The sequence below is a fragment of the Monodelphis domestica genome, chromosome 6 (genome assembly GCF_027887165.1).
Source record: "Monodelphis domestica isolate mMonDom1 chromosome 6, mMonDom1.pri, whole genome shotgun sequence".
Taxonomy (NCBI): domain Eukaryota; kingdom Metazoa; phylum Chordata; class Mammalia; order Didelphimorphia; family Didelphidae; genus Monodelphis; species Monodelphis domestica.
In genome coordinates, this window is record NC_077232.1 from 13,792,653 (window position 1) to 13,806,859 (window position 14,207).

Here is a 14,207-nt window from a genome sequence, read left to right on the forward strand (position 1 = left end):
TTCCCTAAAAACTACATTTCATTACGTACTTCCTGTAGACAGGGGATATTAGGCAGTCCAGTTGCTGGTCCCAGGCTCTTTACTTCCTTTTGGTTATTGTGGTGGTAAGCAGGCATTTTAAACAGGCTGATTAGCCATGGGTACATTTTAAAAAAGTTTGTTAGCTATTTGTTCTTTTACTTCTAATGATCATTAATACATATCTTAAAAATAATATTTTATATTTAAGATTGATTTTAATTTTTACAGAAGACACTCTGGGAGAATTGGGAGGGGATTGTTTGAACCTTATTTTCATTAAAAATAGATCAAAGAGGAAAGAATATATTTATTCTGTTGAGTACAGAAATCTATTTTACAGGAAAACAGGAAGAGGAGATAGAAGAAGGGGGAGAATAAAATGCAGGGCAATTTGGAGAATGCATTGGTCATTTTTGAAGATGAATAGGGAAAACATCTTAGTGTATGATACAGAGTATTCATAATGGTGAAATAAAAAATTCTCTAATAAAGTCCTCATTTTTTAATCCTTTACCTTCTGTCTTGGAGTCAATACTGTGTATTGGCTCCAAGGCAGAAGAGTGGTAAGGGTTAGGCAATGGGGGTCAAGTGACTTGCCCAGGGTCACACAGCTGGGAAATGTCTGAGGCCAGATTTGAACCTAGGACCTCCCGTCTCTAGGCCTGGTTCTCAATCCACTGAGCTACACAGCTGCCCCCCCTCATTTATTGAATACACAGAGAATACAAATTATTCCCTAAGTGGTCAAATATATGAACAGAAAGTTTTCAGATGAAATAATCAAAGTTATCTACAGTTATTTGAATAAATGCTCTAAATTGCTATTAATTAGATAAATACAAATTGAAATAACTCTGAGGTCACACCTCACATTTATCAAGGTGTCTAACTATTAAGACAGAAAAGGAATATGACTCAAGTTGGAGAGGTAGGGGGAAATTGAGAAACTAATGCAATTGTGGTGCAATTGAATACTAATTCAATGATTTGAGAGAGCAATTTGGAACTATGTCCTTATAGTTTCAAAATCACATATAACCTTTGAACCAGGAATACCATTACTAAGACTGTATTCTAAAATCTTCAAAAAAGCAAAAGGATTTTGTAGTTGAGGCAGAACCGTAAGGGTTAAAGCCCTCCTCTTCTCCCTGCTTGGGATGCATAGCGAGAGTCGTGGGTTGAACTGTGTACAACCTGCCCAGCTGTGTGCTCAAGGTTGGAGTAACATCAGAGGGAGGACTGATACGGTTTGTGAGAAAGAAACTGTAAGGTTGGAGTAGCCAGCAGAGGACTGATAAGGGTTGTGAGAAATTGTGAGAGACTGTGGGAAAGTAGCTTGTTTGGAATCCTCTCGGTTCTTCTTTGTGCCTGGCAGGTAACGTCATGAATTCCTATGAATCTGCCCAATTATTGGTTCCTGCTGTTGCTGGGCGGTAACATCATATCTTCCTGTGTGTCTTAACCTATATATGCTTTGTGTGAAACCAATAAAGCTTTGTCGCTATGCATTTTCATATAGCGTCCATTCATTACTCTTCATTTCGTTACCCCAAGTGAGGTCACACAGGGCTGGCCGACCCTGGCGATGAGCCATACAAAAATGGTGTCCGGATTTAGGGACAAAATGCCTCATAACCCTGATTCATTTGCTGGTCATAGGATGATGAAGAGTTAATGGCCTCTGCCGCGAGACTACAGCTCTGGTGGGCAGGGGATTGAACAGAGATAAGAGCGCGGCATTGGCGGGCCTCCTCTGTTCCCCAACTTTGTCTCCCTATTTCTTTCGCTTTTTAGTTTATCTTTTAGCAGTAATGGGTAATTTAATTCCTGTCCTTTTAAAGGACAAAGATTGGCAAACAGTTCCAAGATCTCCTAGGAATGGGTTAACTCCCCTGTTAACACTATGGGGAGGATTGGAGAGGATAGGTTGTATCTCTCGAGAAAACGTTCATTATCCCTCTTTGATAATGTTCCAATCTTTCTTTCTCCCGACCTCTCGGAAAGCTCTAAGCTGTCCCCCGATAGCTCTAAACTGTCCCCTATTAGGGACCCTCTTCCCCCCGGTTCTTTTATTGGAACCCCCCTTCAATTCTCTTTGGAGAACCCCTGACGCTGTGTGCTGGTCATGCAAAGTTTTGATGCTACAGAGATCCCCTCAGTGGTGAGTATATGAGATACTCTAAGGGTGAGAGGGAAATTATATTTTTTCTTTAGAATGGATCCTAAAACACTGATTTTTTTTCAAAGCATGCTTGTCACAATGTTGTGTGTTTCTGTTTATTTTTGTCTTTGTCAAAGTCTCTTCTCTATGTATTTTTAAATTGGACACTCACAAAAAGAAAGAAAACAAAATGGGATAGTTGCAAGATTGAACTTGCCTGTCAAAAATCCTCAGTAGAGGACAAAAGCAAATACCTGTTCAATGATTTTTTCCTCTTTCTTCCTTTGGATGGGCCCCCAAAGGAGCGAAAAAGAGAAAAATTCAGAGCAGGAAAAGGGAGATTTTTACTCCACAATTAGAGGCTATTTTTCATGTAAGATTAATGGTTTGATGTATGCAATTTGGGAGTATCGGTAATGATTTTGATATGTTCTAAATTTAATTTTGTGTAACTATTTGTCATGTTAATAATGTTAACCAGATTTTATTGAGCACAACAAAACTCATGGTTAGAAGTTTATTTTGTTAAATCTTGAGATGCATAATGGTGTCAGTGAATTTGAGAATTGTCTAAATGTGGCTGATAGCCAGACTGATACAGAGAGGAAATATTTTATTTTATAAGGACAAAAATTGCACTGGCTACTTTACAGATGTAAAAGTCATCCAGAAAAGTTGTTATGTTGTTAAGAACTTATTATAGAAATTAAATTTGGGATTTTTTCAAATTAGATTTATTTTCATGCATGTGCTGTCATTAGTAACAAGAAATTATATGACACACAAGAAGTTTAAGTGATTAATCTGTTCATGGGATTTAATAATATTAGTACTAGGAATTTGGTATTTTGCAAGAGAAAATTTCTAAATGTTGTCTTTGACTAAGGTTATATGAATTGCTTTTAAAATGTGTACAATGTATAGGAAGGAATTTAAGGGTATATGATATGCAAACTACAGCCTTGAAATCAAAAAGGGCTTGTCATAAGGATTAAATACAATTCAGGATAGTACCTTTCCTCTACTTACAATAATGGTAAAGAGGAGAAGCCAGAAGAAATAAGAGTAATGGATAGAGATACTAATTGATACTGTGAATTCTAGTGTTAAATAGATACAACAAATTATAAATTGGAATTTAATCAGGTATGTAGCAATATTTTAAGCTAATAGAAAACTAAACAGTAGGTTTTATTCTACTTTAGACAGAAATTTGAGAGGAGTGCATGTAGATGCTTTGTACTTCAGTTTGGTTAAACACTGAAACATCGCTAAAGGACTTAAAGTTATTTGGGAGTTGTGGAGTTCAAACTAAAATCCACTGAGAGTAAATTATTATGAAAGAGGGTTGAGAAATTCAATATTTTAAATTATAGTAAGCTCACTTGTTAAAGAAGGATGAGACAAGGCTCTTAAGTAATAAATCTAAACTGAGCCAAGCAGCCTTGGGATAAACTTTCTCAGAAGCTATTAACCCCTTCCTTGCACACAGGAAGGAGAAAGAAGTGCTTATAATTATTCTACACTGATACTTATGAACTGAAATAGGGACCTCAAAGAGTTAACAACTACTGTGTGATATAACTTAAGATGAGTATATTTTAATTGTAGAGACTGAGGTTTTAAAATGCTCAAACAAACAAAGTTTGCCAGCCTTGTCTGACCGAGTAGCTTATTTGAAGCTCTGGAATTTTAATGCAAACATTCCATGTCCAGAATAAGATTATTCAGCCAACAATATGTAGCTTCAGCCCTTCATTAAGACTACATTTTCCTGCTCTGCACATCATCCATTATTTAGATTATATTCTTATTGCAGCTAAAGATGAATCTCAAATAAGCAAGTGCTATAGTTAATTGGAAATTACCTTGCAAAAATACCATTTAGTCATTGCTCAAGAAAAGATTCAAAAAACAAGTCCCGTACTCTATTCAGGGGCTCAGTTATATGTAATAGCTGTTATGCCTCAAAAAAATAATTAAGAAAGGACTGCCTTAATACCTTAAATGATAATCAGAAATTGTTAGGTAATATTCATTTCTTACTACAACTGAATTTCAACTGTTATTCAAAATACTGGGAGTTCTGATTTGAATTTCTCTGGAACTTTAACACCGGAGGCCTCTCTTGCTTTAGAGATAGTAGAAGACAAATTGAATCAGGCTCCATTTAACCACAATTAGCCTCAATTAGCCGTAGAAGTGATTATTTTTGCAACTTTCATGCTACCAACAGGTGCCTTAACTGAGAAACAAAAAGTCATTGAATGGTTCAATCTCAAAGCAAAATGGGAAAGGCATAGAACATGTGATCTCAGGTTTAGGATAGTATCTTCATGAAATCTGGGTACCCATTGCTAAAGATATAATACAGAAATATTTACAAAGTCATGATGAATGGTCTTTACTATTAGTGTACCTTATTGCTATTACCACCTACACTCCACAAGGCTTAGTTTCTTTTTTGTCACAACATCCTATTGTTTTTCCTCATATTCTAAGAGATCATCCGGTATCAGGACCTAATGTTTTTGTTGATGTAAATGCTAATTACAAGGCAGGAGTATACAAGGAAAGTAGCTCACCTGTCATTTTTATCCTCCCTGAAACAGATAATGGACCTGCTTATACTTCCAAACAATTTTTCCTTTTTTTGCCAACAAGGACAAACTATTGTGGAGCACAGTAATCAGATCTTAAAAAAAAAAAAAAAAACATTTCTTTTAAAACAAAAAGGGGGAGACAACGCCCCACATCGATGATTGGCAATAGCTGTATATACTATAAATAATTTGATTTTTACTTCCAATAATATATCCAGAGCTGAAAAAAATTTTTTTCAGCATTTTCTTATGTACGAAATTCAGGCACCACTCCTGTGCTCCCTGAGCCAGAACAAAAATGTGGCATGTGGAAAGATGATAATCAAACTTGGCAAGGACCACCCAGTGGTCCTGCAAAGCCGAGGTTCTGTTTGTGGCTCCACAGGTAAAGACAGAGTATGGCTCCCTCCCCGCTGAGTTCGAGAAATTGACCAAAAAGAGAAGAACAAGGGGAGGGCGCAAGAAGCCTCGCAAGGAGACTTGACAACGTCTCCATAAGATACTGACTCTTCTGCTTCTATTCCAGAATTTAAGTGCAGCTACTGGAATAAAGAGATGGGTTTTTTGGGAACAACCACCTTGGGTAGAGTATGTCAGAATGGGACACGCTTAACCGGAAGTCATCTTATATACAAAAACTAACTGATATTCCTGGCATTTACCATTTTGGGAGACAAGCTAAGGACAACCATCAGGCCAAAAATTTGTTTGTGCCTTTCAATTGGACTGGACTAGTTGAGGCACCCCCAGTGTGCCTCGAAAGAGACCATCTTGCATGCCTGCCCCTCAGATCTCTGCAAGCGCCTTATTATAGTCATCCTGACCTGTCAGACTCTTTATGGATAGGACCTTATCGTGTAAACAATGGGGTAAAATAGGAAGGTTACGGCCAACTGCAATATCTAGGTTGGCTAGGGGAATCTTGTGATAGTACTTGGGGACAAGAAAGACCTATTTGTCCATATGTGATGAAATATGAACAAGGAGATACTGTTAATATGTTTCCGCCCTTGCTGTCATGAAAAGGGCATCATGTATTCATTGGAAAAATATGATTTGGGTGTATTGGTATAATGACAAAAGGTGTATTGGAAAGAAACTGGATTCTTATAAATTTCATGACTGTTTTATAGGAGGATGCAGCTCACCTTTGTGGGTGACGTCCCCAGAACTAATTGGGTACATTCTGCTAATTTCACACAGATTTTGACTGATTATGGAAAAATAGTCCTGGCATTGGATAAAGTAAATATGTCTCATTAGGTTAATGTTACTTATAATGGAAAAACCAGTAAATAGAAGTGTTACATTAGACACTCAAGCTAGACACTCAGGGGGATGGTATCACTCACCAGCAGATGGAGCAATGGAAAAATTATCTCAATTAATCAGCTTTAGAAAAAAAAAGATGTATTTCTTGCATAGTTTTAGGTATTGTAGCCATGATAGCTGCCATTACTGCTACAACTGTCAGTAGTGTTTCTATAGCACAAAGTGTAGCTAATGTTCATGTCCTGGAACATGATGCAGAATATTTACACGGGCTTGCACAGAATGTAACCAAAACTTTGCATATACAGCAAGATATCAATACAAGGGTTTTTTATGCTTTACAACAAATATCTAAAGATGTATTGTTAGTAATTAATCAAGTAGAAATTGTAGCTATTATGGGTAAATTAAGGTGTGATTATCGTTATTCAGCTTTTTGTCTTCTTCCTGCTAAAGTCAACAAGTCTGATGCATTTGAAAAAATTAGAAATGATCAACAAGGTCTTTGGCTAAAAGGCAATATCTCTGAAAACATCCAACAATTGAACTGTATTATTGAAGAAATAGATAGTTCCTTAGCTGAGGATCTTTATCCTGAACATATTGCTGATTCTATACACAATTGGATTAAATCAGGCCAAAGTTGGCTGCCTCCTTTAGCTCAAATGAGTATAACCATATTGACTTTCATACTGTTTGTAGTTATCTTACTGGTCCTTCTTCCCTGTCTATTCCAGCTCCTTGTGTCCAGCATGGGTAGGATTGGACAAGTTCTGACCCAACACCGTGTACTGTTGCAAAACAAAAAGGGGGAATTGTAGTTGAGGCAGAACCGTAAGGGTTAAAGCCCTCCTCTTCTCCCTGCTTGGGATGCATAGCGAGAGTCATGGGTTGAACTGTGTACAACCTGCCCAGCTGTGTGCTCAAGGTTGGAGTAACATCAGAGGGAGGACTGATACGGTTTGTGAGAAAGAAACTGTAAGGTTGGAGTAGCCAGCAGAGGACTGATAAGGGTTGTGAGAAATTGTGAGAGACTGTGGGAAAGTAGCTTGTTTGGAATCCTCTCGGTTCTTCCTTGTGCCTGGCAGGTAACGTCATGAATTCCTATGGATCTGCCCAATTATTGGTTCCTGCTATTGCTGGGCGGTAACATCATATCTTCCTTTGTGTCTTAACCTATATATGCTTTGTGTGAAACCAATAAAGCTTTGTTGCTATGCATTTTCATATAGTGTCCATTCGTTACTCTTCATTTCGTTACCCCAAGTGAGGTCACACAGGGCTGGCCAACCATGGCGGTGAGCCTTACAGGATTTGTATGTACAAAAATATTCATAGTAGCTCTTTCTGTGTTAGCAAAGAATTGGAAAGTGAGAGGATGCTTATCAACTGGGGAATGACTAAATACATTTCAGTACATGATTATATAGTGTCTGAAATTTACTAAATAAATACACCAAAGACATTTCCCTGATCATCAGACCATTTATTAATAGAAGCATATGATCTATTAAATAATGATGGATTCGTCTAATGTTCTCTTCTGTGAAAAGATTCCCTGAGAAGTCTTATTCTCCCTTTTCTCAGGTTATGTGTCTTCTTCCTGATTGGCCTGACAGTACAGTATTTGGACCTTCCCTGGCAGTTCTGATTGGTGAATTTTATTGTAATAATTTTTTATAATTGTAATTTCTTTACATTAGGATGCAATTATTTAACCATTGTTTCCTCACAATTTGTGATCAGTTATCTCCCTCCCCAGCACCCCTTCCCCTTCCCAAGACATAAAGTAATATGATGTAAGTTGTGGGTGGATTATACAGCAATTATTTTTATGTTCATCATGTTGTGAAAGAAAACATATTGTTACACTAGAAAATAAAAATAATGTAGAATATTAAGCAAACAATGCAATCAAACTCCTTCAGCTCATTTTAGCCACAGGATAGCTTTTGCTGGCATGGATCCTTGTACTGTTGATAATAGTTAATTCATTCATAGTTGATTATCTTATATTATTACTGATATTATTTGAAACATCATGCTGGTTCTGTTCATTCTACTTTACATCATTTAATATGTCTCTCTAGGTTTTTCTATGCTCATTTCTTTTACAATAATGTTCTGTTAAAATCATATACTACAATTTATTCAGTCATTCCCCAATTGATGGACAGCTCAAGTTTCTAGTTCTTTGTCACCTCAAAAAGAATTGCTGTAAATATTTGTGCTTAGATATGCCCTTTCCCCCCTGTCTTTTATGTCTTTGCATAGAGACCTAAAAATGGTATTGCTATAGCCAAAGGTTATGCACATTTTATGACCCTTGGGTCATGGTTACGAATTACAGTGTATTAGTGTTCTTTTTTTTTCCACATCCTCTCTAAAATGTCTATTTTTATTTTTTTTAAATTAGTCAGTCTGATAGGTATGAAGTTGTACTTAACAGGTATCCTTACTAACAAACTATTTCTTTATTAAGGACTGTGACAAGGAAATCACTTAAAAGACTGATAGATATTAATTTAAGGTCGCCAAGGAATTCAGCTATGTAATTCCTAAATGAAACTCAAGTCAGCAGTCAACCTTTTATGGAGTTTTTAATTACAAACAGGAGGAAGAAAGGTATTAGAGAGAGAGAGAGAGAGAGAGAGAGAGAGAGAGAGAGAGAGAGAGAGAGAGAGAGAAAGGGGAGAGAAGGGAATAGGGCTTAAATACCCCCTCTGTTTAAGCTGGGCCAAAAGGCCCAAGCCCTTAGATAGCTGAGGCAAAGAAAAGAGATCAGTCCCTATCACTCACGTGACCAAAATGGAAAAACAGTCTCAGGGGCCTCCACCTTCAGCTTCCTTCAGAGCAAGCTTCTCAGAGCACAACCTCTCAGAGCAAAACCTCTCCAACCTCCCTAGTCCTCAGACCCCGCTATCTTTAAGGAAACCATCCAAGTTCCCTCCCCTCAGTTCTCACATCTACCAATCACTGTCCATGTCTTCCCTGTGCCAATGGTGGCTCTAGCTTAACCCAGGACCACCCAGAGGTCTGTGGCTTTGCACATGTCTGTTGAAGGTCATATTCTCAAATAATTAAAATCTTGATCCTTTGCTGCAACCCTTCCTAAATCCTGTTACCCTGAGCAGGGTGGAGATTGGAAGTTCCAAGACCTGGTTCTGTCATTCCAAGTATCTCTATTGTATCAATTCTAAAATCAATCATGACTCAAAGAACTTCCTGTTCTATGCTTAAGCATAGGTCAAAGCCCTTTCCATTGTTCAGCAAAAGGTTTCTGTCCTAAAGAAATCTTAAGTAGGGTGGAGAATGACCCTCCCATGCCAATGGGGTTCACATTCCAATAGACTATCAGTAGGAAATTTTTCAAGTATGAAATTTCCCAATGTTGAAATTTCCAACATTTATAAGTCTAAGAAATTTTAAGGTTTACAGGACTTAATATTTACAAGACACTGTGTTACGCTCTGGTGATACAAAGACCAGAATAAATCATCTACAAACCCAATTCAAGAAGCACACATTCCAATAAGAGTGATAACACACACACAAAATTGAAAATACAATATATATGCAACATATGGGATTTTCTTACAATATATGATTTTTCTACCCATAAACTGAGTAATTTCTCCATCTTTATATTTCTTATGATGCTGATCTCTCAACTTTCTCCAGATTATTTTTATTTATTTTGTATGCATTTCATTTTAATTATCTATTTACATGTTTTCATTTAGTAAAATCCAAGGAAATGACTGTCTCGTTAAAAAAAAACAAAACCTTCATTTCTGTCTTAGAATGAATACTGTGTATTGGTTATAAGGCAGAAGATTGATAAGGGTTGGGAAATGAGGATTAAGTGGCTTGGCTAAGGTCACACAGCTAGGAAGTGTCTGAGGTCAGATTTAAACCTAGGACTTCCCATTTCTAGGACTGGCTATCAATCCACTGAGCTACCCAGCTATCCCAGATGGTCTCATTTTTGATGAAGAACTTATCTTTTGAAAATCTCAGATGTTCTGTCTTAGAATTTATAACAGTTCCAAGGCAGAAGAGTGGTAATGGCTAGGGAATGGGGCTTAAGTGATTTGCTCAGGACTACAAAGCTAGAAAATGTCTGAGGCTGGATTTGAATTCAGGATTTTGTGAAGATTGGATTTAGTTCTCTCCTGATTGTAACAATGAAGGTACTTAGCTCTTCCTTTATTGGGAAGATTGAATTGTAATCCCCAGTCTATTTTTAGATTTTAATCCCCAAAAGTGTTAACTCAGTATTTAAAGTAGATCTACCCATTTTAAATACAAAAATGTGTGAACTAACTATGAAAGGTACAAACTAACTTCTAGAAGTTCAAATAAATACCAAAGGAATGATATATAACCAAAAAGGTATAATCTAACCAGAAAATGTGTGAACACCCATTTCATACATTGAGTGAGCAATCCTGGAAAGGAGCATCTGCTGTGATTGGTAGATGTGAAATTTAGGGCAGGTGACACAAGAGAAAAAGGTCTATAAATAGAGGAAACCAAGACTGATGGAAATATACATCCTCTGACTCTGAGTTAGACTAGAAGAAGAATCAGCCTGAAAGACAGACACTTGAGGAGTCACTGAAAGACAGACATTCAGACTTAGAGTGAAGAAACATGGCTGTGGAAGTGGACCCCTGGAGGAGCTCATGCAGGAGACTTCAGAATGCTTTCCTTTTAGAAGGTCACCATGGTGAGTGAAAGGCTGAATTAGTTTCCCTGCCTTTCTGGAGGTATGAACCTCTGAGAAAGGCCCATTGTCTTGAGAATCCTTTCCCTGAATAGGGCCTTAGAATTTCTACCTGGATCTGTGGAATCCAGAGCATGCTATCTCTCCCTTTCCTTTTCTCTCTTCCTTAATATCTTCCCTCTATTGTAAAATAAACTACCATGAATACAATTCTATTTAAATGATTCATTTTGTCATTTAGAAATTAAATCCCTGGCAAACACCAAATTAAATATTAAGTCCAACCATAACAAATTTAACAATTAATTTGGCTGACCATGTTGGTTGTGACAAAATATCCTCAATCTTCTTAAATTTCCTAAACTTTCCTTTAATGTGGCTATCCCTAAGTCAGCTTTTAATACCTAATAATGTATCTATTTTTCTCTAAGAGAAACCTGGAAAATACCACACATAAGCTAGAGAATCAGATAAGAGATTCAGGTTAGTCTCCTCTTGAAAAAACCCATTATGTGTTCAAACCCACAAATAATTCCTTTTACTACTCTACAAAATGTGGAATTAAATACAAGTAGATTATCAAATATTTTGTTTAAAGTGTTTTTAAGTGGAATTTTTCTGCCTTCATTCCCGGCCATTTTTTTAGGGAGTTACTTCACTGCACCCCATTGTCCCTTATTGGTTCTGTTACAGCAGTATTCTCTTTGAGGTTGCTTTTTAAGGAGGATTTTAGGGAATTCTCAGAGTGGTGCCAGCTTTCAAGTGCTGTTACCCTGTCATCTTGGCTTTTCTCTTTCCAATCTTGCTTTTTCAGAGTAAGACGTCAGTCAGCATTTATTCATCACTGATTATGTGCAAAGCATTGTGCTAGATATTGTGAATAAAATGGTTGGCCATACTCCAATTCTAAGGCCTGGACTAGAATGAAATAGGTCTGCAATAGTTAAGTCAAGCTGGGTCACAACACTGGGTTTATGTGACATTATAAAGTAAACTCCAATTCCTTAATGGAAAGGGTGAGATTTTAAAATGAAATCTTATTTTAATAGGTGTTACCAGAGGAGGGTTGTTATAGTGAAGGCCCTATGAAGGAAAATAGTGCAGAGATCAATTTATGTGTAAACATATAGATGTTGGATCACATGGTAGCATAGCAATAAGTGATGATGTGTTAGCATACTCCATTGTTAAATTATCTTGTTTTAAGGAATTAGAAAATGCATGTAGGGTAAGCGGTGGCCCCATGATGGGAAATTGATGGAAAGATTGAGACAAGAGTCTTCCAGACTCTTGTATATAGGTTGGTGTATATATATATCTGGGTTGTGATAAAAATTTATGGATGAAAATGTCATAATGAGGATATTATTGACTTCTTGGAGTGTTACAATTCTTGTCTTTCATGTAAAGAAAACTTAGCACAGAATCAATCAGGACCTGATGAATATTTATTTCCAATTTATTATAAAAATTTGACATTTGTCTAGTGAGGATGAGAGTAAAGAGTTGAACCGGACCCCAATTAATGTATGGCAGTTTGTAAAAGAGGAAACCTACACTGAATCTGGCAGTTTGGGGTTTTGCTCCCTGAGTAAGCAGGTGTCACATGGTTTGGAGATCAGGAGTTGTCTCCTTGCAGTGGTCATAGCATTTGGGTTTGTATGTATCCAGGTATGTCTGTTGTTATGCATTGTTATTATACCCTCTGTTCTGTGTAGACCTGTTATGATATTTTGAACCTCTGTTGAACCCCTACTCATATTTTTATGTCATCAGGAAGAATTTTACTATGTGTCCCACTCTCTGGCATGAAAGTCATTTCCTATTATCTCTTTTTACCCTATTTTGGTATTGTAGTTTTTGACATAGGAATGGCCTGATGGTAGCTAGATTCTTGATCTCATCTAACTCTTTCTGTCTAAGGGTTTCCTTGGTCTCTTCTAGCTTCTACTTTAATTCTTCTTTCTCTTTTTGTTGTTCTGTATGGGTCTTATATAAGTATGTGGCAGAGACTCTCAGATCTTGGAGAGATAGAGATTAAAAATTCAGGCAAAAATGCTTGAGGAAATGACTGAGATTTGGGGAATATCTCTGCAAAAATTGTCTCTTTTCATGGAGAATAGATTCTTGGCTGTCCTGTCCCTATCCCAAAATTGACTCCACATTTTCCATCAATCTGTCAATGTAGACAGATAGATGTTCTATCTGCTCCTGCATCAATCTATCAAAATTTTCTCAAGAATTTGGACTTCTACAAAAGGACTTGCTTGCCTCTAACAGATCTTCCCTAGTCTTTTTAAGGAAAGTCAAGCTAATGGTCTTGAAAAATCAAAATCCTCAAAATATTCAAGCCAACTTGTCAGTGTATTGTCTTCTCTCATTTTCTTAATGAATTGTGATTGTTCTGGGGGGCTAAATTATTCTGATAATAAGATTTCTACATCCTGGAATTCAGGATCATACAGTTTGAATGTTTTTTTTTAGCTCCTTTAAACATCTAAATGGTTCTACAGAGAATTTTGGCATTCTCCATTCCAGAGAATCCATGTCTGAAATGGAAAAAGACATGTGTTCTTTTGCCTGGAGAATACCCGAATCTGGGACTACTTTAGTAAAATCTCTGAGAGGCATAATCTTTTGGGCCCCTGGAACTTCCTCAAATTGTGTTTGTTTGTCCACCCTGATTTTCTCAGTGCACACCCCCCACTGTCACAACTGCTCTTATGATAGGTGTCTCAGTATCCTTGCATATGTCTGTATCATTATCAGCATCCTTAAGATCCTCCCCTGTAAGTAGCTCCTTTGGCTTGGACAGTTTCTCATTTTTCTTAATATTGCATTCCTGGTATATCTCTGTAATTGTTGACATTTGGGAGAACAAAAGCTCTAGCCTATTATCTATATTGTTGTTCATTGTATTCTTTTTGCCCAGAATTATCTTCATCCCCTTCTTCATAATGTTGTATAATTTCCAGAGAGCAGCAAGAGTACCTTATCCATCAGGGAGGGATAACAATTTCATTGACATTTCTAATGATATCAGATCTCAGTATTTCTTAATACTTATCATGTCATATATTACTCCAGTGATGGTGCCAAAGATGGAGTAATACCACCAATTTGATGAAATGGCTACCACCAGAAGTGTCCACATCATTTTCTGGAAAATTGTTTCTATCCTCTATCTTTTCCTCTTTTCTCTTTCTGTTGTATAGAAATCAAAATTTCTGCCTTGATCCTATGTTTAGTTGTTTTCAGAATCTATGACCCCAAGATGACTGCCCTGAACAGTCACTTCCAATTGCCAGTCAGTGACTGTTGGTGATGGATTCTTTTGTATTCTTGGATGCCATTGTAATGGAGGGAGAAAGCATGGAGTCTCTCACCACTAATTTCAGGACCAGAGTGAGGTAGAGAAGTA

General features: G+C 37.0%; 1 protein-coding gene across 1 annotated transcript in view; it reads left to right on the forward strand.

The window, feature by feature from the left end:
- Positions 1 to 7,172: 7,172 nt before the first annotated feature.
- Positions 7,173 to 14,207, forward strand: part of VN2R645 (vomeronasal 2 receptor 645) — a gene marked incomplete at its 5' end in the record, with an annotated part of 50,297 nt that continues 43,262 nt past the window's right edge. Inside the window, 1 exon segment of the mRNA NM_001099587.1 lies at positions 7,173 to 7,183. Within this exon segment, the coding sequence (NP_001093057.1) occupies positions 7,173 to 7,183 (11 nt within the window).